Raw genomic sequence first — 25,660 nt, 5'->3', positions numbered from 1 at the left:
GTGGAATTGTGAGTAAACACTCCCCTAAATTGCTTTCTGGTAGTGTCTTTTATCACAGGAACAGAAATGAAACTTGGATACCATAGTAAGAAAAGAGAAAGAATAGTATGTGAGGTGTGGTCACTGCACAGGGATGATTCGCTGTGTCTCGAGTTTCAGAAAAGTCCAAGAACACAGCAGGATAACCATACGAGATTGTTAAGCAATATTAGTGGGAGGACTTTCCCTCTGGGTTTTGGTTGGATTCAGCAAACAAGGAACATTGCCAAGGGATTGATTAGCAAAGAAAGAGACTTTATTTCCCCAGGTTTTGCCTTTTTTGGGGTCATCTTGTTTTGTCTTTATTGCCTGGTTGAAGAGTACTGCAAGTGTTAGGCAGCTCTTTCTATTTTTTTTCATTTTAATGATTTATTTCTTCCTTTGCTTCTTCAGGTTCTTGGATAGTAAAGTCATTGTTACCAGTCTTAGAGGGAAGGTATTTCATTATAATTTCCCTCCACTGCCCATATATTTTATCGTGATTTCTGTATTAAAACTTCACAGACTGGTGAGATGGCTCGGCAGGAAAAGGCACTTACCTTGAAAGCCTGGCATGTACTATATTCAATCCCTTGAACCCACATAAAAGCAGGAGATAATCCACTTTGCAAAGCTGTCTGTTGACCTTAACACAAGTGCCATGGCACACATAAGCCCTTTCCACATTATGCACACACACATACACACAATAATAAAAATAAATAATTCACAAAAAAGCCAATTGGAGTTCCATCTTGTTTCTACCAGGACCTTGTTAGAAATATTAACCATATGTTTGTTTGGAGCAACTTTAGATAGAGGGAAGACTCTGCATTAGAAAGCGATATGAGAATGAAGGTACTGAGACCAAAGCAGAAAACCCTGGGATTTGGGTAAGAGAAGGCTGGACCTGAACTTGGAAGATGTGATGGGAAAGAGAGGAGGCATACACAAGGCATTTGAGGCACTTTGATGCAGCCCTTACAACCCGTCCTACTAATACTCGGCAACCAGACCTCCCAGACCATTTACCATCACCACAACAGAATACATGAAATGGGTAAAATAAAAGAAGTTTATTCTGTTCATGGAATTGGGGTCGGAGAGTTCAAGGACATAGTGGCAGGTTCTAGTGAGAGATTTGTACTACGTCCATATGTGGTAGAAAGGGCAAATAGATGCACAAAAAAGTGATGAAACAAGAGGCAGCCTTGTTTTAAGGCAACCCACCCTATAGAGACTGATTCAGTATGTGAGAGCAGAACCAATGTATTTACAAGGGTGCCCCCAGATACTTCCTCCATTGCCACACTGAAGACCAACTCATGGGTTCTGGGGAATGAACCATAGTATACGGTTAGGGAAAACTCTTCCTTGTAGTTTATTTTGCACCAGTTTAAGAAAAAGTGAAGATTTATAGAAAAGTATAAGAGAGGCGAGTAGAAGAGGTGTCCCCCAAACTTTTAGATAATGTGACAGAGAGGCAGGCTTAGAGGACTCAGGAACAATTCGAGTTTTCATTGGTTTTATGGTCCTGTCCCACTGGGTCAGGATGGCATTTCTGGCTCCATCCCATTTTCCAGGGCCCATTAGGCGATATTGGTAAGGGGAACATGGTCCAAAAAAAACTTCCCAAGCTAGCCTTGGATCCTTGATGAACAGAAGTGGAATGTTAGGTTTTGAGCCTATGCACTGAGCAAGCTCATCCATGTAGGAAATGAAGTCGAGTTTGTCTTGACTGGTATCTTTAATCACACCCCTATGGGCAAAAAATATAAATGATATTCATTAACCACCCCCTGTTCTGCATTTCCTGATTTATAAGATTTTCTCCTTGCCCTACCATTTTGTTACTACTATGTTAGAATCAAACTTGATTTTGGGAAAGGTTTTCTATGTTGGAAAGAAAAAGTATGGGGCGTTTATTTAGCAAGCACATCTTCGAGGGCAAATTTGTTATAGGAAGTAGAAAGGAAAGCAGTTAGGAAGCAAGCCTGTGGTGTTGAGCATGATGAGAACCTTAAGCCCGGTCTGTCCAAATAAGATGTTGTTAACGAGTGAACATAATCAGAAAGCATTTCATATATGGACAGGGAAAGGAATAATCCCAGTTACGGGGGAGGTCGAGGCAGGAGGATTAGTTGAGTTCAGGAGTTGAAGCCCAGCCTAAGCCACATAACAAAAAAGTTCATGTATAGACTATAGACATAGTTATCTGATAGGCCAGGATGCGGCCATCCAGGAGTGGGATCTAATTTTGTGACTCGTCAAGTTTAAGGAGTGAGGAAGATGAGACAGAGCAAATGCAGACGAATATTTGTATATTCACGCATTTGAGGTGGAGAGTAAATGCATACAGAATGGATTTTCTGGGAAGACAGGGTCAGATGCACTGAGTCATAGGTAGTCAAATAGAACTTTTGAGTATTTCCCATATAGCAAGCTACTTCTCCATACCTTTTAATGAGCTGCTCCTTTTTAGTGGCTTCGGCCATCAGTTTCTGGGGTGGAGGTATGTTACAGAGTCCTGTGAGGAAGAGCAGAACAACAATAAACACATTAGCTTTTCTTTTCCTTAAATTCTGCATCCTCTCATTTCTGGCCTCCCTCTGCTCCTGCCCCAGAACTTAGTGTGGAACTACACCACACAGGGAACTTCCTGGAGGTGAAATCCTATTAACTAGGGAACTTCATTGCCAGGCTCTCAGCTGTGGCCACCCAAGGCAAACATCACATCTGCTCCAGCAGTTGCTGGAGTTCTATCCATTGTCATGGTTCCCCTTCTCCCTCTAAACACGATCTATATCTTATTGTGTAACCCTCCTGTATGATTCGCCTGTGTGTGTGTGTGTGTGTGTGTGTGTGTGTGTTAAAGCCATTAGCTGTTTAAAGAGAAACATGTAGAGCACCACTTTTGTAACCCCGTGAAGTCAGATGTGTCATAGGAGATAGTTTTGTTATTGGAAGTCTCATGGGCTCAGTCTCAGCCTCAGAGGAGCTCTCTCTTATGAGGACAACCTCTGTAGGATCATGGTCTGGGAATGGAGTAGTATATGGAGAATTCTGAGTTCTTGGGAGAACACTCCAAGAAAACAGGAGTCTTGTGACCTTTGTTTCTTCAAGACATGGAACTATTCTTGGGCATAGTTTCATGCTCCTCCCAGGTGATAGGAGTGAGTTTACTTCAGATTACTCATTATTGCTTGCTGCTGTTATTCAATTAAATGTTTAAATGATCCTTTATATGCCTCTATGGAAAAATTAATTTTTGTCACTTGTGGCTCATCCTTGTGATGTCATCCAGCTTCAACTCACAAGAACTTTACTCACGTGACTCTCTCTCTCTCTCTCTCTCTCTCTCTCTCTCTCTCTCTCTCTCTCTCTCTCTCTCTCTCTGTTCTTGAGATAGGGTTTCTCTGCATAGCCTTGGCTATCCTAGAACTCACTCTAGACCAGGTTGTCCTCACACTCAGAGATCTGCCTGCCACCACTGCCCAGCATATGTGACCTTTCTTAACCCTCAGAGCATAAACTGTCTGAGGCTTTGAATAAAGCTGGTATGGGAGTTAGTCCACCTTATTTATCGGCTCCATTCTCCCAGGTCCCATCACTTCTAGAGCAGTGACAAACTTCCTTCTTAGGACAGTGACAGAACTTGACCTCTGCCCCTACTCATTCTAATTTTAGCCTATCCAAATGGACTCTGACCTTTCTCTCTCTAGTGGCTCAGCTCCCAATGTCTAAAATCTCATTCTGTCCCTTTGGTTTTCTGGAACATTACCTTTACCCACTTTATATAAACCTACTCCTCCCACCCTCACCCGCAGCTTCCCTAACTTGCCCCAGGCTACTTGTGACCTTGAGAATCCACCCTGTCCCCCATCCTATTCTGGCCAGTCCTGCCCTGCCTGGTACCAAGTGGCAGCCCTAGGGTGTGGTGTAATATTCTCAGAGTAAGTTCTGACACAACTCTGTGCTTTGTTTTCTGCCAGGGTTTTGTTATCTTGTAAAAAACTAGCAAGACTGTTTGCTTAGGCGCCTCTTGGAAGCGCTCTGGTGGACTACGCAATTACTTATGTGGTCTGAGCCAATCAAGCTGTGTCTTGCCAATTGTATTGTTTTAATAAGTATTTACAGCTCATTAAACATAAACAACACTAGGTATTAAAGGGTCTTCTGTGGTTTTAATGCAATTGGATAGTGCTGTGAAAGCAGTTTAATTGGCTTTAAGGAAATACAAATTTTTGATAATTTAATGAAGGGTTGAGATTATTTTCCTGTAATATAGGATATTCTAAACTGGCCTTATCCTCTCCTTTCATTCAAATAGCATGTTTGCAGTTGGGCCTTGTGGTGCAGGCTTGTAATTTGAGTTGCTCAACAGTTTGAGGCAGGAAGATCACAAGTTCGAGGTCAGCTTGGAAATTTTAGTAAAAGCCTGTGTCAAAAAAAAAATACTGAGAGTGTAGCTCAGGGGTAGAGTGTTTGCATGGCACGTGCAAGACTCTGTGTCTAAACTCCAGCACTACAAAACCATATTAAACAAACCCACATAAAAAACCAAATAAATAAATACATAAAAATTGAATATTAATTAACTTAGGAGAGCACAGGATGCTGTAAAATATTTATTCTTTTGTGTGTATGAGTGTCTTGGCTACATGCATGTGCTAGATTCCTTGAAATTGGTCATAAGCTGCCATATAGGTATTGAGAAATGAACCTGTGTTCTTTGCAAGAACATATAGTTCTCTTAGCCTCTGAGCTATCTCAAGTAAGGTGGGTGTCCTATTGCAATTACAGTGTGAGGTTACTCGTGGTGATTTTTATTTGTTAAGGATGCTATCTAGATGAAGGACCTGAGATCTTGAGAGGTCTTTACAAGGCTAATAAGTTTCAGTGCTGAGACTGGACCCTACAAGCTGCGTCTCCAGGACCCTTAAATTCTTGAAGCTATAATGGACAGCGACTAATGCTCAGGGTCAAATATTTTGATAAGCATGTGTGAACAGTTATGAGGACGGATAGGAAAACGGAAACTTATGGGGACATGGGATCTGGTAGAGGCCTCTCACCAGATGAGAATCAAGAATTACTGCACAATTAACAATTGCTATGAAAGTTGCCCACATAGACACAGAATTCCTTTTACACAGAAAAGAATGTTAAAATAGAAACAAACCGTGCTTTAAAGTCTAAACCTATATCACTTTGAAGTATGGCTTTGCTCCTTTCTGAGATATTTTCTGGGAAGATCAAAGACAAGACAGTTAAAATATCCCCCATGCATCTTCGGACCTGGAGCTTTTCCTCATTAGCTGTAATTCTTCTATCCAAGGCATAGGTCCCACCCTTTGAGTTCATTCAGACTCCCCTGCAACCCTTCAAGATGAAACTTAGCAAGCCAACTCCCCACCATATATGACTACCGTAAAGGTACTTTTCTGAGAAGCCAAGATGTGCCTTACTTTGTTCCCAAAATCCCTGTTTAATCAACTCCAGGCCAGCATTGGACTGGCTCGCCCTGGAATTCTTTTCTGTGGTGAAGCCAAGGATATTTCAGTCCCTGATTGGTGGTCTCTGGGATTGAGGGAAGAGCTGAAGCTATAGGCTGGAGTGTGGAGCAGTGTCTCTGCTGTGCTACAACTGATAGTCACTTTCTTAAGCTCTCCATTTTATTCACAGGATGCATTATCTCAATATCATTCTTTAGAAGCAATACAGAATTCTGCCTTTAGTGACAAGTGATAAGACTTAACTAGAGTAGAATGGCATTTCTAAACTTCAGTTAATCTAAAATATTTGATCAACTCTGTTGTGTAATGTCATGCTGTCAGCATAGCTCACTCAGTCAGGTGGAGTAACATAAGCACATCTCTAATAATGCCACACACATGTATAGTTAATGCTCACTAAGTTGGCATCTAGTATTTTATATTACTTTAGCTCGTGTCTGTTTGACTAGGTAAATGACAGGTCACAATTTTAAGATTGATGACAATTACGTTTAAATAGAGCAAACACACCTTTGAATACTCTTGTAGCCCATCGTGCTTGGAGTTCTGTGCCTGCTAAGATAGATCCCGTAAGGCTGATGAGGCCAATTATGGCCAGTGTTGTTCTCTCCAAACCTGGGGGAAAGACTTGCTTGTATAGCATGATCTTCTTTGAACAAAGGCTTTTGAGAGGTTCTTCAAAAAAGGGAAAAGAAAATTCATATCCTGTAGCAAAGATCACCACATCAATGTTGGTTTCTATTGTCCCATCTTCAAAGATGATGGAGGATTCTGTAAAATCCTTGATGCTAGCTTTCATAGTGACTTTCCCGCAAAGGATGCAGGTTGGTAGCTCATCATTCACGATAAACTTTTGTTTTTGCCTTTGAAAGAGGAGAAAAATAATCACTATAGGTATTTATAAGGGACTTGAGCAAATGATTTCTTCAGTCAGTTGAATTAAATTATCTACCAAGTCAAGGAAGTGAGTTGACCAGTGTCTAATTTGAAGTTGGCAATCTGATAAACAATCACTGTGTTTATAAAACATGCTGTCTCCATGCTCTCTGTAGAAAGGCATGTGGAAAAAGACTCTTTTTAACTTGGTTTACAATTCCATTTTAAAAAATTACACACACACACACACACATGGGGAGAGGGAGAGAGAGAGAGAGAGAGAGAGAGAGAGAGAGAGAGAGAGAGAGAGAGAGAGAGAGAGAGAGAGAGAGAGAGAAACTGGTCATTTCTATTGTGTGTTCTGGGGACTGCACTCAGGTTCTCAGCCTTTGTAGCAGGCGACTTTACTCCAAACAATGTCATCAGCACTTTATCCATTGGAATTCACTTCTAGAACAGTGATTTTGTTTCTTTTTCTTCCTTTTTTCCCCTTTTCTACTTTGGAGATTGAACCAGGGGCCTTACACATGCCAGGCAAGTGGCTTACCACTAAGTTATATCTGTAGCATAGAAATGTTTAGAGTAAAGGTAGAATATGTAACTAATGATTTAATGATCAATTTGGGGTTTCTTATCATCCAAATCCCCAGAAATTATAATAGGTCAAGGGGAAATCTGAAAGAAACTATTTGTCTAAAAGTAAAAACTATTAATATATTTACACAAATGGCTATTTTCATCATTTTACAATCACATCATATATATGGTCTTTATAAAATTGATAAGGCGTATCATAATCTGCCACTTGTTTTTCTTATACTTTAAAAATAGATGTGCTAAAGAATGTTTGTGTTTGGTATATAGTATAATCACATTTAGTGACATTACATGAAACTCAAAGTTTTTTTCCCTTAATATATAATTCCATAGAGTAGTATGTTAAAAACATTATTTCAGGAACTCCTGTTAAGAATTCACACTTCTAATTACAGTTAGACTAGACATTTATTACCCATACATAGTGAGAGTCAATCGTCTGTGTTTGCTGATGCTGTAAGAATTGTATTAATAGCTGATTGTCATTTCAAGATGTCTCAAAGCCAATTTAAATTTCCTTTCAAATTGGAAATAAAGTTTTCATCCTTGACTTTATTCTAGCATTGTGAATTTACTACTGTTGTTACTAGACAGAGAATATGCCTACTTCAAGAACTGCTGTGGAACTTTATGGACAATGTCTCAGGAAAATAAGTTTATAACAGGAAATACAGTGCTGCAGTTACTGAGCATGTAAAGTTCTGAATACAGAGTGAGGAATGTTGATTTATAATTTCCCATCAAAAATCCAAATTAAACTGATAAGATGCTATCTCACTCCAGTTAGAATGACTATTTTTTTCAAAAGAGAATGTGAGTGAAGATATGGGAAAAGAGGAATACTTGCGTCCTTAGTGGGAATGTAAATTATTCTCCAGCCTATATGGAGAATAGCATAGAGAGGTTCTAAAACAACAAGAAAAAATAACCAAACAACAAACAAATTAAGACTAGATCTATTGTATGATCTATCTATCTCAATTCTGGGCATATATCTAAAAGTAATAAAGTCAGCATTCCAAAGAGATCTCTGCATGCCCATTTTAACTGCGGCATTATTCACAATAGCTAGTCAGCCTCAATGTTCATTGTTCATGAACAAATGCATGGATAAAAGTTTCTCTGTGTTTCTGTCTCTGTCTCTCTGACACACACACACACACACACACACACACACACACACACACACTCACACAGGGCTATTTTCAGTCTAAAGAAGAATGGAATCTTCCAGCTATAGAAAAATTGAGAGACTCAAAGTATATGTTACACGAAATACATAAAAAAGGTAAGTGTTGAACTTTCATTTCCATATGTGGAAGCTAAGAGCAGAATAGTGACTATTAGAGATGGGAAAGATATCTGGGAGAAGAAGGATGGAGAAAAAAAGAAGGTTGGCTTTGAATAGTAGATGCTATAAGCACGTATGGAACTCCACTAATATGTGAAATTTACACTAACGTAAAAATAGTTAAAATGAACTGAAGACTTCGCATGAAATAAAAACTTAAGTACCCTTTTGCAATTTTTAATCCATAATTCTCATGGTTAAGTTGCGGGTTTTTATCCAAGTTTATAAAATATGAAGGCAGAACTCGTGCAATAAAATTATACCATCTTCTTGTTATCATCATATTGAAAGGGTAGCCACCACCTGAAGAGCGACTTAGAATCCAGGTGCCAGTTCTAGTGCTGAGAAACACCTGAAAAGAAAAGTGAGAAGGAAAACACCTTGAAGTATTTTTCTTTGATGTGTTTCAAATTATATTCTGATTTTACTAACACAGATTTACATGTGACCATATGTTCTTGCTGCTATAATTATCCTAAAAACATATCGCTTAATTTATATGTTAAGTTTCTTCATTATATTATTTATGGAATTAGGAAAATAGGATTGTAATATTTTCAGTTATATATTTGTCTGGCGATTCTATGTGTGTTTGTGGTATACATGGGTGCAGTTATGTGTGAATGTGTGTGTACATATGTGCAGAGGTCAATCTCTGGTGTCATTTCTTTTTTTATTTATTTAAATTTGATACAAGCTTGCTTCACATGTCAATCCCAGCTCCCTTTCCCTTTCCTCCTCCTCTCCTCTCCTGCCCCCCCCCCCACCCCCATCCAATCCCCACTCTACTCTCCAGGGAGGATTAGGCCCTTCATGGGGGATCTCCAAAGTATGTCATATCATCTGGGGCAGGGACTAGGCTGAGAGAGCATTCCTTCATGTGGAATGGGCATCCAAAGTCCATTTGGATGCCAGGGATAAATACTGATGTAGTACCTGAGGCCCCAAAGACTGCTGAGGCCTCCTCACTGACACCCACATTCAGGCGGTCTGCATCAGTCCCATGCTGGCCTCTCAGCTATCAGTCTGGGGTCCATGAGCTCCCCCCTTGCTCAGGTCAGCTGTCTCTGTGAGTTTCACCAGTCTGGTCTTGACCCCTTTGTTCATCAGTCTTCCCTCTCTGCAACTGGTTTCCAGGAGTTCAGTTCTGGTGTCATTTCTTAAGAGCCATCTAACATTTTTTTTTTTTGAGTCTGGATCTCTCACTTGCAACTTGGGCTCAAATATTAGATTAGACTGGCTATCCAGTGAGCTCCAGGAACCTGTTTCCCACACATGCTGAATTTTTATGTGGGCCCTGAGTATGGAACTCTGATTCTCATACTTTTGTAGCAAGCATTTATTTGTATGACTGAGCTAGCTCTTCAGGCTCCAGTGTGGCAATATTTTTTAACATATGAATAATACAAAATTAAAAGATTTAGAACCAAGATCGTAACCAAATTAACTATAAATCTATTCTTTTGAGATCTAATAATTTTCTTATAATATATACATGTGAAATAGGTCTCTAACTTGTGAGTTGTTTAGAATTTCTAAAATCATGTATATGTACACATTGAAGATTGATTTTATATTAAAACAAAGAACAGATCTGATTTCTAGTGCAAGAGTTGGAGTCTGTGGTAATTTGAATGTAACTGGCCCCCATAAGCCATAAGGAGTGGCACTATCAGGATATGTGGCCTTGTTGGAGTAAGTGTGGGGGTGGGCTTTGAGGTCTCCTATGCTCAAGCTAGCTACACCCAGTATGGGCACAGACTACTTCTGCTTCCTGTGGATCAAGATGTAGAATTCCTAGCTCCTTCTCAAGCACCATGTCTGCCTGCATGCCTCCATGTCCCCCAGGATAATAGAAGAAACCTATGAAAATGTAAGCCACCCCAATTAAATGTTTCCTTTATAAGAGTTTGTTGTGGTCGTGGTGTCTCTTCATAGCAATAGAAACCCGTAACTAATACAGAAACATTTGGCAAATGGGGTTTTGACAGAATTACAGTTTATGTAAACGAAAGAGTTTGGGAGTCTGAAGCAATAGTTTAATTAAGGTTTGATGGTGCTATAGTAAGATCCTATTTCAATAGAGAAACAGTTGTAGGGAGATGGAAAGAGAGTATGTGTGCAGAATGGGGGAGATGAAGGCAAGGAGGCAGAGAGGGAGGGGAGAAAAACAGGGAACTAGGAAGAAAGGATATGAGTGAGAGCTTTGCCTTCTGTTGAACAGTTTGCCTAATTGGTCATATTCCTTAAAATCACTTTTGAACAATGTCTGTGATTAGGTGTTCATGTAGTTTTCTTGAGTCTTCTGGATACAGTAAAGTTCTATAAAGCATATCTCCTGGCACAGCAGACCAAGAGTAGTTTTGGGGATTTTCCTCACTTACTTCATGTCAGCTTAATTTGCCAATTGGGAAGGGGTTTATCATCTTGACAACTTCTCTGTAGCCATTATCCATGCTGCTAAGAGTGGAGACACAGATTTACAAATAGGGTACCTGAGCAGCTGTTCTACTAAGCTCCACTGCAATGTCTCCTCCAGTGTTCCCAAGACCAACCACCACAATGCGCTTGCCCTGAAAGGCATCTGGAATCCTGTACTCTTGACTATGTAGGACCTGTCCTTTAAACTTATGGATTCCTAAGGGAATGGAAGGAAAAAATGAAATGTTTAAGCCATAATTCTGCAGTACACAATGGTAGGGAAGTCCCAGAGACATAGAAGCACATTGCTTTTCTCACTACTTAAGGAAGGAGAAGCATGAAGAACAAGTCTTCAGGAATTCAGTGAGCCCAAGTGCAGATCTCTTACAAGCTTCTTTGTTAAAAATCCTGATCAGGACAAGAGAGATGGCTTAAGATGGGTGAAGGTTCTTGCTGATAAACCAATAACCTGGGTTTGATTCACAGAAACCAAATGGTGGAAGGCAAAAACTGATTTTTGCAATTTGTCCTCTGATTTCTGTATGGACACTATAGTATGCACACTGTGAGTATACATGGATATAATCAAGTTAGTATAAAATAAGCCCATGGGTAACAAACATCATATAAAATAGGAAGAAAACTGAAAGCATTCCCATACATCTGGGACAGAGCACAAGTGCCTGTAATTTCTACTTTTCAGTGTACTACTGGAATTCCTAGCTAGAGCAATACAGCAAGAGAGAAAGGATAAGAGCATTCAGTTTGGAAAGAAGAAGTTTTCACTGTTTGCACACAGGATGATTTTACATACAGAAAATTCCATAGATTCCCCAAGTCCCCATAAGACTAATTAAGCAAAATTGTAGGATACTAAACCAACATACAAAAAACCAGTATTATTGCTATATATTGATGGAAAAGGATCAGGTATAGAAATAAATAAAACAATTCCGTACATAGTAGCTACCACAGAATAGCCTGAAATAAGTTTAATCAAAGAAGAAAATGTATGAAAACTTTGATGTGGAGTCATTAGAGGTTGCAGTGGGTTAAGGGACCAGCCATCAAAACTGATGATCTGTGTTCAATTCCTGAGTTCAAACCTAGACACTATTAAGAATAATATTGCTTCCTGAGAAATTGTGGGCTTAATTCTCACTCAATTCCTATTCCTAAACACAGATTTTGAATAGTATAGTTTATTTATTTGTGATTGATTTTTATAAAATTTCCTAGAGATGGCTTGTTATGCAACCATGATGACTTGAGTTTGGATCCCAGCATCTGTAGAAAGCTGGATGTGGCCTCACCTATGCCTGGAACCCAGACGCTGTTGGAGTCGAAGCAGGATGCTTTCTGGGCCTTGCTGGCTATCAACCTAGTGGAAGGGCCAGCGAGAGACCCCATGTCAAAGGAACAAGGAGGAGGGTGATAGAGCAGGACACTGAACATCCTCCTCTCACCTCTGTGCGTCTGCACACGGCACCTGTACACATGTGTATATGCTATACAACAAATACCACGATCACATGCACATAGGACGAAGCAACAGAAAAAAACCAAAACTTTACTTATTCGCTGCTTTCAGGGTCACTAAGAACTGACAGAATAGGAGCAGTAATCCTTACTTCCATATTTTCATTTGTCACACTTGAATTTGAGTGGATATCAGATTTCTAAATAACTAATTAGACCTCAAAGACGAAGGTTTGCCAATCATGAGTAAATTAAAAAGAACTGTTTTCAAAGTGGATTTCAAAACTCCCTGATCTGAGAGGTGTCATAGGCAATTTTAAAGAGTGAACTTATTCATTTAAATATATAATTTCTGACTTGTTTACTTTGAAGACTACCTGTCAAGCTTCTGTATTATTTTACTTCAAGTTTTTGAATCAGAGACCAGCACTGATTCAAATGACCTATAACCTAACCCCCTGCATTAAAGCCTTTTTTAAAAATGACAGATCTGATACTTTAAGTCTTATTTGATTGTTGTACTGAAGTGGACATGTATGATAAGGCTTCAACCACAGTATTTATATTAATACAGAAATAGTAAAACTGCATACTGAAACAGTAATTTTTACTATTCAAAGTAATTTTCAACATGTAATTTCCAAGCAAATATAACATTGCCCATAAGCCTGCAGAAGTATTTTCAATTACGAGAAAGTCATTTTTCTTCTAGAAGAACCCAAAAGAGTATTGATGGTCTCAGTTAGAATCTACTCACCAGAATAGGACTCCAGAGGTAAATGGGGGCTCAGGAATTGCCCAGTACAAACCATGACAGCATCAAATACAGCTCTGTCCTGTTTGCCCTCTGTCTCTGTGACAACATCCCACTGGCCAGTTTCAGAGAAGTCTGGGCGTTTTGTTACACTGCACACATTAGTCTATAAGCACAAGACAAACACTTCCTTTGACTCTCACAGTGTGACTGGTATAATAATCCATCTGCTATTTTAAGTAGACCAACTGATGATATAAACAAGGTTTGTAAATATCAGTTATCTCATTCTTAGAGAAGTTAACATGTAAGTTCTCACAGGTGCACCTATGTGAACCAGGACTTAGGACAACTGAATCCTTTCATTGAAATGACAAAGCGGGAATTTTTTTCTTGGTGAGAAGAAAATGAGTTATAATTCCTGATGGGTTGGGAAAATCCAGGAAAGCAAACTCTCCTCTACCATACTCATTTTTTAAAAAAGTATTTATTTATTTATTTTTATTTAAATTAGAAACAAACTTCTTTTACATGTTAATCCCACTTCTCTCTTCTTCCCCTCCTTCCCATCGACCCCCTATCCCATCCCTTTCTACTCCCCAGGGAGGGTGAAGCCTTCCATGCGGGATCTTAAAAGTCTGTCATATCATTTGGAACTGGGCCTAGACCCCCCCATGTGTTTAGGCTGAGAGAGTATCCCTCTATATGGATTGGGCTCCCAAAGTCCATTTGTGTACTAAGGATAAATACCAGATGTCCCATAGATTAACCAGACCTCCAACCTGACATTCTCATTCAGGGGGTCTGGAACAGTCCTATGCTGGTTTCCCAGCTATCAGTCTGGGGTCCATAAACTCCCCCTTGTTCAGGCCAGCTGTTTCTGTTCTACCATACTTTCTGTGTTGAAAGTTGTAGTTATTTCTTCCCAATGGGTTTCATAAATAGAATTACTCTTACTTTATTCTCAGGAAAAAAATTCTGAATCTTATCCTAAATGAAAGTGTGGTAGTTTGAATAGGAATGGCCTCCATAGACCAGCGTTTGAATGCTTGGGCCACAGGGAGTGATATTATTAGGGGGTGTTGGAGTAAGTGTGGTCTTGTTGGAAAGAGTGTGTCACCATGGAGGCAGGCTTTGAGGTCTTATATGCTCAAGCTATGCCCACTATGACACACAGTCTCCTGCTGCCTGAGGATCAAGATGTAAAACTCTCAGCTACATGTCTAGCACCATGTCTGCCTTCATGCCACCGTTTCCCTCCATGATCCACTAGGATGGTAATGGACTAAAACTCTGAAATTGTAAGCCAGCTCCAATGAAAAGTTTTCCTTTAAAAGGGTTGTCATGGTCATGGGGTCTCTTCACAGCAATAGAAGCCCTAAGACAGAGAGTTTGACATTTAGTGAAGGAATCAGGAAATTCAGTATTTTAATGATTTGAGTAAGGAACAGTGAGGTAATTACCCATCTTATTTCTATCAAGATGAAAATGAAAGAAAAGTTTAATCATCTCATTTCCATTAGATCACTGCTAGGCTAGCTTCCATTCCTGAACTTTCCATAACCCAAACCATCTTACCTTAAACCGAATATATTTCAGGAGGTCAAAGTGCTCAGCAAATTCTCTGAGATACTCCCAGAATTTCTCATGGTCCATGAAATTGGGATAATCTTCTTGGTATGGGAAGTCACTGTAACATGACATTTCTTTGCAGACATTTGTCACTAGGGACCTGTAGACCCTGGTCATCCCATCCTTGGGAGTTTCCTGTAGTGGAGGTATAATTAGTATGGAGGAAAGAAGGAATAAATTGGAAGAGAACTTCAGTTGCCCTCGTGCTTCATGGGTGTCCAGCTGAAAGGGGTTCAGAGCAATTAGCATTCTATTTTTAACTTTAAAGAGTTCTTGTATACCCAGCATTGGGTGCCCATGCTGTCATGATAAGATATCCTTATTGGGACTGGAATAATTAAGTGCAGTATCTTTTCCCCATCATAAACAAAGAAGCTGATGACAGCACAAAATTGTCTTTAAATGATTCCATAGTCATAAGTCTCATGGTCAGTCTTAGCTGGCTGTTCCTTCTTCACCTGTAGTAGTGACTCCTTCCATTCACTCTGGACATTTCTCTCCTTGCCTTTCTCCAGGGAACTGTTTGACAGTTTTCCTCATTACCCTATGTGCATATTTACTGCTTATATTCTTTCCATTAGCATAAAATATCAACAATTCTAATTTTAGGAACAAAACCCAGCTCCCTGCCCCCCTCCTCCATTAGCCTTTTCTTGACCCCTCCCTTCTCAACCTTCAGGAAAGATTCATCATGTGCTAGGAACCTCTGTTTACTCCTGTATTCCTTAACCCATTCTCTGGTCTAGATCTCTATCACTAAAAAACAGAACAACAGAAGCATCTATAGTCTAGGTACCAACGAACTTCGTATGTCTGAAACCAATCTCCATTTCTCTTTCAAGTTTCTTTCTCTTAGAGGCTTCTGGGACTCAGGGGTTTGCAGACAGTAACTGTTGGGCCTCTTACAGATTCTCATGCTACAAGACAAGGACCGCTTTACTGTTTCTGTCCTCTCAACTATGTGGAGGGTGGTGGGGTCCCTGCCTGCTTTGTGCACCGCTGCATCCTGGCAGAGGGACATGATAAGTGCATATTGAATGAATGATGCCTTCATAATATCTGAGCAGTGTCTGGGAGTTGGATCACCACTACTTTACTCCAACTTCATCCTCACAAGTGTGCAGTCCTCTCTTTATTCCCCAATACGATCCAGCTTGCAGGATGTGACACTCCTACCGTTAGAATTTGTAAGTCCAGAATTAATCACAAACTTACAAACTACATTGATATTATCAAATCATATTGCACTCTTTTTTCCATGTTCTTGCCCATGCCTTGCCCATTTCAAAGGCTCCTTACATCTCAGACTACATCCAACGCAGTGTTTATCATGGTACCACACACATATATAACTTGATGCAAGGAACTCCTGTTTTGATCACCAAAGCAAGCTCATGCTGCCACAATTAAGCAGAAGCATGTGACTGGATTATGATTGCTGAGCTAGGGAGATGTGTACTACGCACAGCAAACTTCCATAGTCCTCCGAAGTCATTACTTCTCTCAAAGCAGGTGGGTTCCAGGTCCTCATCCAAGCAGCACTTGAGAGATGACAGGCCACTCACGCCGGCTCCAATTACTGCAACTTTCTTGACCATGGTATGCTCTGTATGAAGGTCAAGGAAATCTTGGTATGGCAATCAGAAGAGAACCCTTGACATAAGGCTCAACCTCTGTAGTGTTAGAAGTATTCTTATTTACTCTTTGGTTGGAAGTTGAATCATAGTTTGATTGAAAATTGCAGGTTCTGGAATTGGACTGTTTTGATTTAAGTAATGGCCTTATCTCTGTTTAGTTGTGTGACCTTGGAGTAGCTTGACAGCTACTCTTCTGCGTGCCTTGCTTTTCTCATCAGGAAAATAGGGGGGATGATGAGGATCACTAGAGTTTTTGTGAAGGTTAAATGACTGGTATTTGCTGGAAGGGTTCAGAAGTACACATGTTACTAGTAAGTGCTCAATTAAATCCAGTTTTTGTTTTTATTACTGAGTGTAGCTAGTACATTTTACCCCATGGGACTCCTACAACCTTTCAGCAATAATGGGACGTTTCACTATCATGTTGCTTTTCCAAATATTCTCTTAGAGAGATGGCTCAGTGGTTAAGAATACTGGTTCTTCCAGGGAACCTGGGTTCAATTCCCAGCACCCACATGATCCCTCACAACTGTCTGCAACTCCAGTCCTGGATGATCTATGTCCTCTTTTGACTTCCTGGGAAGCCTGTCATGCACATACTTCACATACATAAATGCAGACAAAATGTTCCGCTCATATATATAAAATAAACTTCTAAAAATAAAATAAGGTTAATAACCTAAAGAAATATTTGGAAAATACACAAAATACTCCTATGCTTAATATGTAAAATAAACTTATAAATAATAGAAAAGAAAATTTATATGAGAAAAGAATCTACTTTCAGTAAAAAGGAAAAAATAATAAAATACCAATCAGGAAAATTGACATGGATGGACAATGTATACAAGAAATGAATAGCATTATTCAAGAAGTACATGAAAACCTGTTCGATCACATTAATAATAGCAAGCCTGAGGTAATGTTTTCTAGCATTCAAATATGAAGTTTGGAGAACAGGGCTATGTTCAGTAAATTAATACATACTACAGTAGAGCAACTCTGTATGCATGCACCATTCATCACAGTGGAATTTGTCTTGGGCAATCATGAAAGTATGTGTATATGTTACCTACAGGTCCAGCAAAAGCATGAGTGGTCCTCACTGTTGATATCTGCACCACTCTGAGAGGTAGAGTCTGACCACAGGTGTGTTGCTGGTGCTTGAACCAATGTGGGTATGCTGCTGAGCTGAGGGCTTGAGGTGTCCTGTGACCATGTCCTTGAGGCTCTCTCTTCCCCTCTGCTCAGGTTTGAGGGATTTCTCAGGGTTTCCTGTTCCAAACGTACTGGTGTTCAGCCTTCCGTGAGGTTGGGTGTCTCCATACCTGGCTCATTGTGTATTTCCAAATCATTTCAACTAAGAGAGTCTTTTATTTAGAGAGAATTAAGGTGAAAGGAGAATGGACATCAGAAGCAGCAAGATAAGATTTGAGCTTTGCTGCTGAATAAGAATGGACCCAAACTGACTGCTGAGAGGACAGCATGGAACTGATCCAGACCCCCTAAATGTGGGTGTCAGTGAAGAGGCCTCAGCAATCTATGGGGCCTGGGGTAGTAGATCTATATTTATCCCTGGCTTAAAAATGGACTTGGGGAGCCCATTCTACATGGAGGTATGCTCTCTCAGCCTGGGCACATGGGGAAGGGCACAGGCCCTGCCCAGGATGATATGGCTGACTTTGGAGATCTCCCATGGAGGGCCTCACCCTCCCTGGGGAGCAGAGTGGGGATTGGTGGGGGCATGGGAGGGCTGGGGGGGCAGGGGATGAGGGGAGGGTGAGGGAGCTGGGATTGACATGTGAAGCAAGCTTATTTCTAATTTAAATAAAAATTAATAATAATAAAAAGAGAATGGACCAAGGGAGGAAGTGTGTAGCTGGGGATGACTTTGAGGTTTCAAAAGCCCATGCCAAGCCCAGAGTCTCTCTCTCTGCTTGTTGATAAGGATGTAGCTCTCAGCTACTGCTCCAACACTTGCCTGCATGATATTATGACAATAATGGACTAAACCTTTGAAACTGTGGCAAACCCTCAATTTAAATACTTTCTCTTAAAAGAGTTGTATTGGCTGACCTTTAATCCCAGCACTCAGGGAAGCAGGACTCTGTATGTTCCAGGCCAGCCAAAGCAACAGAGAGAAATCCTGTAAAAAGAGTTGCCTTGGAGAGGGAGCATGGTGACAGCCCCAGTCTGGCCCAGAAGTGTGTGTGTGTGTGTGTGTGTGTGTGTGTGTGTGTGTGTGTTTGAGAGAGAGGGAGAGAGAGAGAGAGAGAGAGAGAGAGAGAGAGAGAGAGAGAGAGAGAGAGAACAGAGGTAGCCATGGCAGCGTGGAAGCATTGACAGCAGCAGCTTCCAGAAGCTGTATTAAGAAGTCCCTTTGGGAAAAACACCTGTGTCCCAGCCAGCATCCAATGCCATCCTCTGTATGAGATACCCCACTGCATCAGCGACCACCGGAGCCACAGACCTGCCTACACCTGGAGGCATGAAGCTCTGCCCTGCTTGCTTCTGGAGGAGCACAGCCACTAACTGCACCAGTTGGAGGAAGAGGGACCCCCTGAAGCATAGGTTCCACCTGTACAATTGGAGGAAGAGATGAGTAGACAACAATGCAAGAATACACTCAACAACACAAAGACCAACATGGCACCACTGGAAACTAGTGGTTCTACAACAGCAAGATCTGAACATCTAACACTGATAAAGCAGAAGAAAATGACCTTAAAAATAATTTTATGAGGATGATTGAGGCTTTCAAAGAGGAAATAAAAAATTCCTTTAAAGAAATTGAGGAAAAGACAAACAAAAAATTGGAAGAAATCGACAAATCCTGTAAAGAAAACCAAGAACAAGCAACCAGACAAGTGAAGGAAATGATTCAAGACTTGAAATCTGAAATACACACAATAGAGAAAACACAAACTGTGGAAATTCTTAAATGGAAAACTTGGATAAATGATCAGGAACTACAGAGGCAAGCATAAACAACATAATATAAGAGAGACTTGTAGGTGTTGAAGATCCTATAGAGGGAATAGATTCATTGGTCAAAGAAAATGTTAAAAATCAACAAATTCTTAACACAAAGTATCCAGGAAATATGGGACCCATGAGAAGACTGAACCTAAAAATAAAAGGCATAGAAGGAGAAGTCCAGCTCAAAGGCACAGAAAATATATTCAACAAAATCATAGAAGAAAACTTTCCCAACCTAAAGAAGGACATGCCTATGAAAGTACAAGAAGCTTACAGAACACCAAATAGATGAGACAAAAAAGGAAGTCCTGTACCTTTTCCACATAATAATCAAAACACTAAGATACAGAATAAAGAAAGAATATTAAGAGCTTCAAAGGAAAAAGACCAAGTAATATATAAAGGCAAACCTATCAGAATTACACCCAACTTCTCAATGGAAACAATGAAGCCAGAAAGTCTGGGACAGGCATTATGCAGACACTAAGAGTCCACGGATGTCAGCTCAGACTGCTATACCAGCATAGCTTTCAATCACCATAGCTATTCCAATACAAAACCAGATTTAAAAACTACCTAGCCACAAATCCAGCCCTACAAAAAGTAAAGGAAAACTCCAACCCAAGGAAGTAAGCTATACCAACAAAACACAGGCAATAGATAATCCCACACTAGCAAATCCCAAAGAAGGTAAACACATACATAATAGGATCACCACCAACAAAAACAAAAATAACAGAAACTAGCAATCACTGGTCATTAATAACCCTTAATATCAATGGACTCAATTCACTTATAAAAAGACACAGGCTAACAGATTGGATACACCAACAAAATCCATCCTTCTGCTGCATACAAGAAACACACCTCACCCTGCTGCAAAAAAACAAAAAAAAAGAGAAAAAAGAAAAAAAAAAAGAGAAACATACCTCAACTTCAAAGACAGACATTACCTCAGAGTAAAGGGTTGGGAAAAGATTATCCAATTAAATGGACCTAAGAAACAAGCTGGTGTAGCTATCTTAATATCTAACAAATTAAACTTCAAACTAAAAGAAGTCAAAAGAGATGAAGCACGCCATTTCATATTCATAGCAGAAAAAATCCATTAAGATGAAGTCTTAATTCTGAACATCTTTGCCCCAAATACAAGAACACACACATTTGCAAAAGAAACATTGCTAAAGCTTAAATCACACACCAAAGTACACACACTAAAAGTGGGAGACTTCAACACTCTACTCTCACCACTGGACAGATCTGCCAGGCAGAAACTTAACAGAGAAATAAAGGAACTAACAGATATTATGACTCAAATGGACTTAACGGACATCTATAGACCATTCCACCCAAATACAAAAGAATATTCCTTCTTCTCTGCACCTCATGGCACCTTCTCTAAAATTGACCACATGCTTGATAACAAAGAAAACCTCAACAGATGCAAAAAAATTGGAGTAATCCCCTGTATCTTATTGGGTCACTATGGCTTAAAGTTAGAATTCAACAACAACACAGATTCCAGAAAGCTTACAAACTCACGGAAACTGAATAACATCCAACTGAATCACCACTGTGTTAAGAAAGAAATAAAGAAATTAAAGACTTTCTAGAATTCAATGAAAATGAATGTACAACATATCTAAACTTATGGGGCACTATGAAAGCAGTACTAAGAGGAAAGTTCGTAGCACACAAATGGGAGAAATTCCATAGTTGGGAATTAACAGAACGCCAGAAAGCTCTAGAACAAAAAGAAGCAAGGAGGAGTAGATATCAGGAAATAATCAAATTGAGGGCTGAAATCAATGAAATAGAAATAAAGAGAACAATCGAAAGAATCAATGAAACAAAGTGTTGGTTCCTCAAGAAAATCAACAAGACAGAGAAACCTTTATGCAAACCATATGCAAACCAATCAAAAGGCATGGAGAGAATATCCAAATTAATAAAATCAGAAACATAAAGGACACATAACTAGAGGCACTCAAATGGCCAAAAGACATTTAAGGAATTGACCAACATCCTTAATCATCAGGGAGGTGCAAATCAAAACGACTCTGAGATACCATCATATACCTATTAGAAATACCAAGAACAGTTCATGCTGTAGAGGATGTGGAGTAAGGGGGAACACTCCTCCACTGGTGATGGTAGTGCAAACTTGTATGTACAGCCATTCTGGAAATCAGTATGGTGATTTCTCAGAAAATTGGGAACCAATCTATCTCAAGACCTAGTGATACCACTCTTTGGCATATAGCCAAAGGATGCTCAATCATACTACAAGGATACTTGCTCAACAATATTCATAGCAGCATTATTTGTAATAGCCAGAACATGGAAACAACTTAGATGCCCCTCAACTGAAGAATGGATACAGAAAATGTGCTACATTTACACACGGAATATTAGCTATAAAAAACAATGATATTATGAAATGCAGGCAAATGGATGGAACTAGAAAAAAGCATCCTGAGTGAGGTAACCCAGACTCAGAAAGACAAACATGGTATGTACTCACTCATAAGTAGATATTAGATATAAAACAAAGGATAACCAGACTACAATCCATAGCTCCAGAGAAGCTAGAGCCTTCTTTCTTCAGTAATTGATGGAACCAGATGCAGAGATCAACAACCAAGTACCAGCCCCAACTCTTGAAATCCAGTCAAAGAGAGGGAGGAAGGAATACATGAACAAGGAAGATCAAAATAATGACTGAGAAATCTACAGATAGCTGATTCTTGGGAATTCATGAACTCTGGACTGTCAGCAATGGAACCTCCATGGGACCGAACCAGGCCCTCTGTATTCAGAAGACAGCTGTGAAGCTTGGGCTATTTGAGGAGTCCCTGGCAGTAGGACCAGGATCTATCCCTGTTGCATGAGCTAGCTTGCTAGAGCTCATTCCCTATGAGGGGATACCATGCTCAGACTTAATGCAGAGGGGAAGAGCTTGGTCCTTCCCCAACTTAATGTGCCAAACTGTGTTGATTCCCCATGGGAGCCCTTACTGTTAGGAGGAGTGGATGGGAGTGGGCTAGGGGTTGGCAGGGGATGGGTGGATGAAGGGGAAGATCAGGAGGAGGTGTGGGATTGAGAGAACTTTGGAATGTAAAGTGAAATTTAAAAAATATATAAAGAGTTGCCTTTGTTATGTAGTCTACTCATAGCAATAGAACAGTGAATATAAAAGTTACTGGCAAGTTATTGGACTCACACCCCCAAACAACAACAACAAAACTGACCAAAACACTCTCAGATATACTGCTGGTAAAATAAGAAAAATATCTATGTTAATGGACTGTGTAAGCAATATACATAAAAGGATTCTTCAGAAAATATTTACATGCTGTTCATTCTGTACATGACAATTTCCTTCCTTTTGCTCTTTCTCCCTTGGAGAGATAGTCCCTGTGGACAAATTTCACCAACAGGTTTGGAAACATGCAAACATGGCGAATGTACCTGTGGATTCTCTTGAGTCAAGAAGAACACCTGTACTGCTTCTAACCAGGAACAAAAGGCCTTCACCAAGAAGAACACTTGAATTTCTAGGCCACTAAGTGAAGGTCTGAAGTTGTCCGATCTCTGCTCTGCTCTGTCTTGCAAAGACATAGAAGTGCTTGTTGGTTAAGTTGTTAAAGTGACGTATATGCAAGTGGAATAGACTAGCAGCAAAGGAATCAACCCACTGGGGCACCCTGGGGGATCTCTCAGAGGGGGACTGAGCTGAGAGTGGAAATCCAAATATGACAGAGACTCAGTGACTACATCTGAGAAATAAGATCTTAGAAATAATAAAAGCACTGAGCCAGTGACATGACACTAGAAGGAGAGAGGCAGACATGCACATGTCACACTTGGTAGGTTCTGCAACAGCACCTGGCCCTGGTAAAATCCTGGCAGAGTGTCCTTCAGTCTAGAGTGGACCATGCGATAAAACTGGACTGCAGTACCAATCTTTTCAGGGCTGATTATTAGCACTGGCAACAGAGACACATTTGTACACTTCAATATCATTATTTAAATACCTTGATCTTCTGTTGGGGGTAGCCATTAGAAAATGTGCTTTATATCAGTAAGAGAAGGTCATGAGGAAGATGGAAATGGCAAGACCTTAATTCTATTTCTGTTTCTGCCTCTAACAAGGTATGTGACCTTGGCCAAAATTCTTGAAAAGTACAGTTAAAGTAGCTTTCTCTTTCTATAAAGCTTGGAGTGCCTGAGACCAAATAACTCATAAAATAAAAACAAATCTACAAGAAAGAAAGAAGGTAAGAAAGAAAGAATCAGTACAACCCCCCAGGCAAAAACACAACAAACAGCCAAGCAAAATCCAGAGCTAAACAATCGGCTGTGAACTCAAACTTGAAGGGCTAAGAAAATGCAGGTGTGCCATCTCTGTCAATTATAAAGAACACTAAAACATGAGAAATGCCATGTTGCTCTCTAGCTAATAAAGGAGACCAGAGTTTCTGAACTTGGACCTTTGTGCAACAGCAGAACCCCACCTCATATCTGATTGGCCGGCAATCTCTCCAGGGATACGGAAAGACACATGCAATTAGCAGATTGTGAATCAACTAGGGTTTCTGGGAGAGGGCCAATTCGATTTACCCTCATTGTGCTCTGTTGTGTTTTTGCTTATTTGGGCTCACTATTGTATCGTTCTGAGATCAAGCCTAGGCAGAGTAGGAGGACTGAAGGCCCCATGGCTGTGACTGAAGGCTTATTTGTCCTGCTTTCTGTCTCCTTAACTCTATCGCACTAAACCCAGTCAACAGGTTTCAGGAGTAAAACACACTCCTACAAGAACACACTCTCCATTCACCCTCTGCAAGAGTGGTTTCTGGAAAAATTTCTTCTTAAAGACAAAACAATCCAGGAGACTTACCTTGCAAGCATACAGCAGATTATTTGACTTAAAGTCAAAGGTGAGAAGTCAAAGGTAGTGTTTGTTTTAGGACGCAGGAAGAAGTTTCTATCTCGGAGCCCTGCTTTAAGAAGAAAACCAAGGGTGCTGAATTTGATCAAACTCTTCTTAGCTTGACACAAAAACCAGTTGCTTCTTCTACCATGGTGTTGTATTAATACAAACTTGACACTTCCGCTATCTCCTGGGAGGGCTGAGTGACGACTAAGAGCAACTTTCAGATTGGAAAGAAAGGAGTCCTGCCCCTTTCTCCACACCCTTTTCAGGTCTTGAGCCAAAACTTCCCTTCACTGAAAGGTCGTGCTGTTATCACTGCTGCCTTTAGAGGGCGCCAAACTCTCATCCTTCTCGGGGACACCCTGACTTCATTATCTGTCTTAATTATGTATTTTTATTTTTGGAGATTTTTTTTTACAAACATTCAAATGAAATATAATCATATTTGCCTACTAATCCCCACCAACTCCCCACATCCTCCCAACACATTCCAACATAATGGCTTCATTTTTTTTGATATTATGAATTTCTTTTTTTTCTTTTTTATTATTTATTTTTAAGTTTAAATTTAGATTAGAAACAAGGTTGCTTCACAAGTCAGTTCCAGGTCCCTCTCCGTTTCCCTCCCCTCCTCCCGTGCCCTCCCCCCAGTCCCCACCAATATCCCATCATTTCCCAGGGAGGGTGAGGCCCTCCATGGGGGTGTCCATAGTCTGCCATTTCATATAGGGCAGGGCCTAGACCCTCCCCAACAGTTCAGGGTGAGAGTGCATCTCACATTGTTGGATGGGAGTCCAAAGTCCATGTGTATACTCAGGATGAATACTGATCTACTGCCCAAGGCTCAATAGATTACCTAGGCCTTCTCACTGACACCCCCATTCAGGGGGTCTTGATCAGTCCCATGCTGGATTCCCAGGCATCAGCCTGGGATTCAAGAGTTAACCTTTGTCAGGTCAGCTGTTTCTGGGGGGTTAAACCACCCAGACTTAATCTCTTTGGTCATCAGTCCTCCCTCTCTGTTACTGGCTTTCTTGAGTTCAGCTCAGTGCTTAGCCATGGGAGTCTGCCTCTTCTTCAATCAGCCACTGAATGAAGGTTCTGTTTCCCAGACTCTCTGGCCATGGGACTGTAGGCTGGCACTCCCCAGATCTACGTCTAAAATCCATATATGAGAGAGTACATAATGGCTTCATTTTTAGTTTGATAACTAAGTATGCTTAGTACTGTCCATATGTAGATGATTAGATGATATGGGTTCATTGATTGGAGCATGGGAAACCTACCAGTGGCTACACTTTCAAAGAATTATTCTCCTTTTAAACCAACACAGGAACTATGAAAAAAGTAAAAGAAGTAAAATAAAAAGGAAAAAAATAATCCAGGCAGTTTCTCTGTCTCTGTCTCTCTGTCTGTCTCTGTCTCTGTCTCTCTCCTTTCAATCTTTTTTTTTCTTTTTCTTCA

At 40.2% G+C, this 25,660-nt stretch overlaps 1 protein-coding gene across 7 annotated transcripts; it reads right to left on the bottom strand.

Moving 5' to 3' along the window:
* Nucleotides 1–1,075: 1,075 nt before the first annotated feature.
* On the bottom strand, nt 1,076–24,421 carry Fmo4 (flavin containing dimethylaniline monoxygenase 4). 7 transcript variants are annotated; one of them, XM_013114399.3, is made up of 10 exons: nt 24,161–24,416; nt 22,732–22,868; nt 16,111–16,250; nt 14,591–14,779; nt 13,016–13,178; nt 10,854–10,996; nt 8,523–8,710; nt 6,045–6,397; nt 2,476–2,545; nt 1,076–1,777 (listed from the first exon to the last, which is right to left on the bottom strand). In XM_013114399.3, the coding sequence occupies exons 3-10, from the start codon at nt 16,240–16,242 to the stop codon at nt 1,342–1,344; spliced, it is 1,674 nt and encodes a 557-aa protein (XP_012969853.1). In that variant the 5' UTR covers nt 16,243–16,250; nt 22,732–22,868; nt 24,161–24,416; the 3' UTR covers nt 1,076–1,341. The 7 variants fall into 7 exon arrangements, 6 of the variants coding, with proteins under 6 accessions (XP_012969853.1, XP_040594583.1, XP_012969854.1 ...); XM_040738649.1 differs by having other exon boundaries at nt 16,143–16,250; XM_013114400.3 differs by having other exon boundaries at nt 22,732–22,864.
* Between the last annotated feature and the right edge of the window lie 1,239 nt (nt 24,422–25,660).

The sequence above is a fragment of the Mesocricetus auratus genome, unplaced genomic scaffold (assembly GCF_017639785.1).
Source record: "Mesocricetus auratus isolate SY011 unplaced genomic scaffold, BCM_Maur_2.0 Super-Scaffold_100676, whole genome shotgun sequence".
NCBI classification, from domain to species: domain Eukaryota; kingdom Metazoa; phylum Chordata; class Mammalia; order Rodentia; family Cricetidae; genus Mesocricetus; species Mesocricetus auratus.
Note: the sequence above shows the minus strand (reverse complement) of the source record. Positions and strands in the feature narration are given on the sequence as shown.

Bases quoted from the DNA above. Each gene is read 5' to 3' on its own strand.
- Fmo4 (XM_013114399.3), bottom strand. From the start codon at position 16,242: ATGGTCAAGAAAGTTGCAGTAATTGGAGCCGGCGTGAGTGGCCTGTCA. The intron at 14,780-16,110 runs GTGCGTAGTACA...CCTCCACTACAG, and splicing joins GAGGACTATGGAAGTTTGCT to GAAACTCCCAAGGATGGGAT. The intron at 6,398-8,522 runs GTACTTAAGTTT...CCTCTTTCAAAG, and splicing joins GGATTAAAAATTGCAAAAGG to GCAAAAACAAAAGTTTATCG.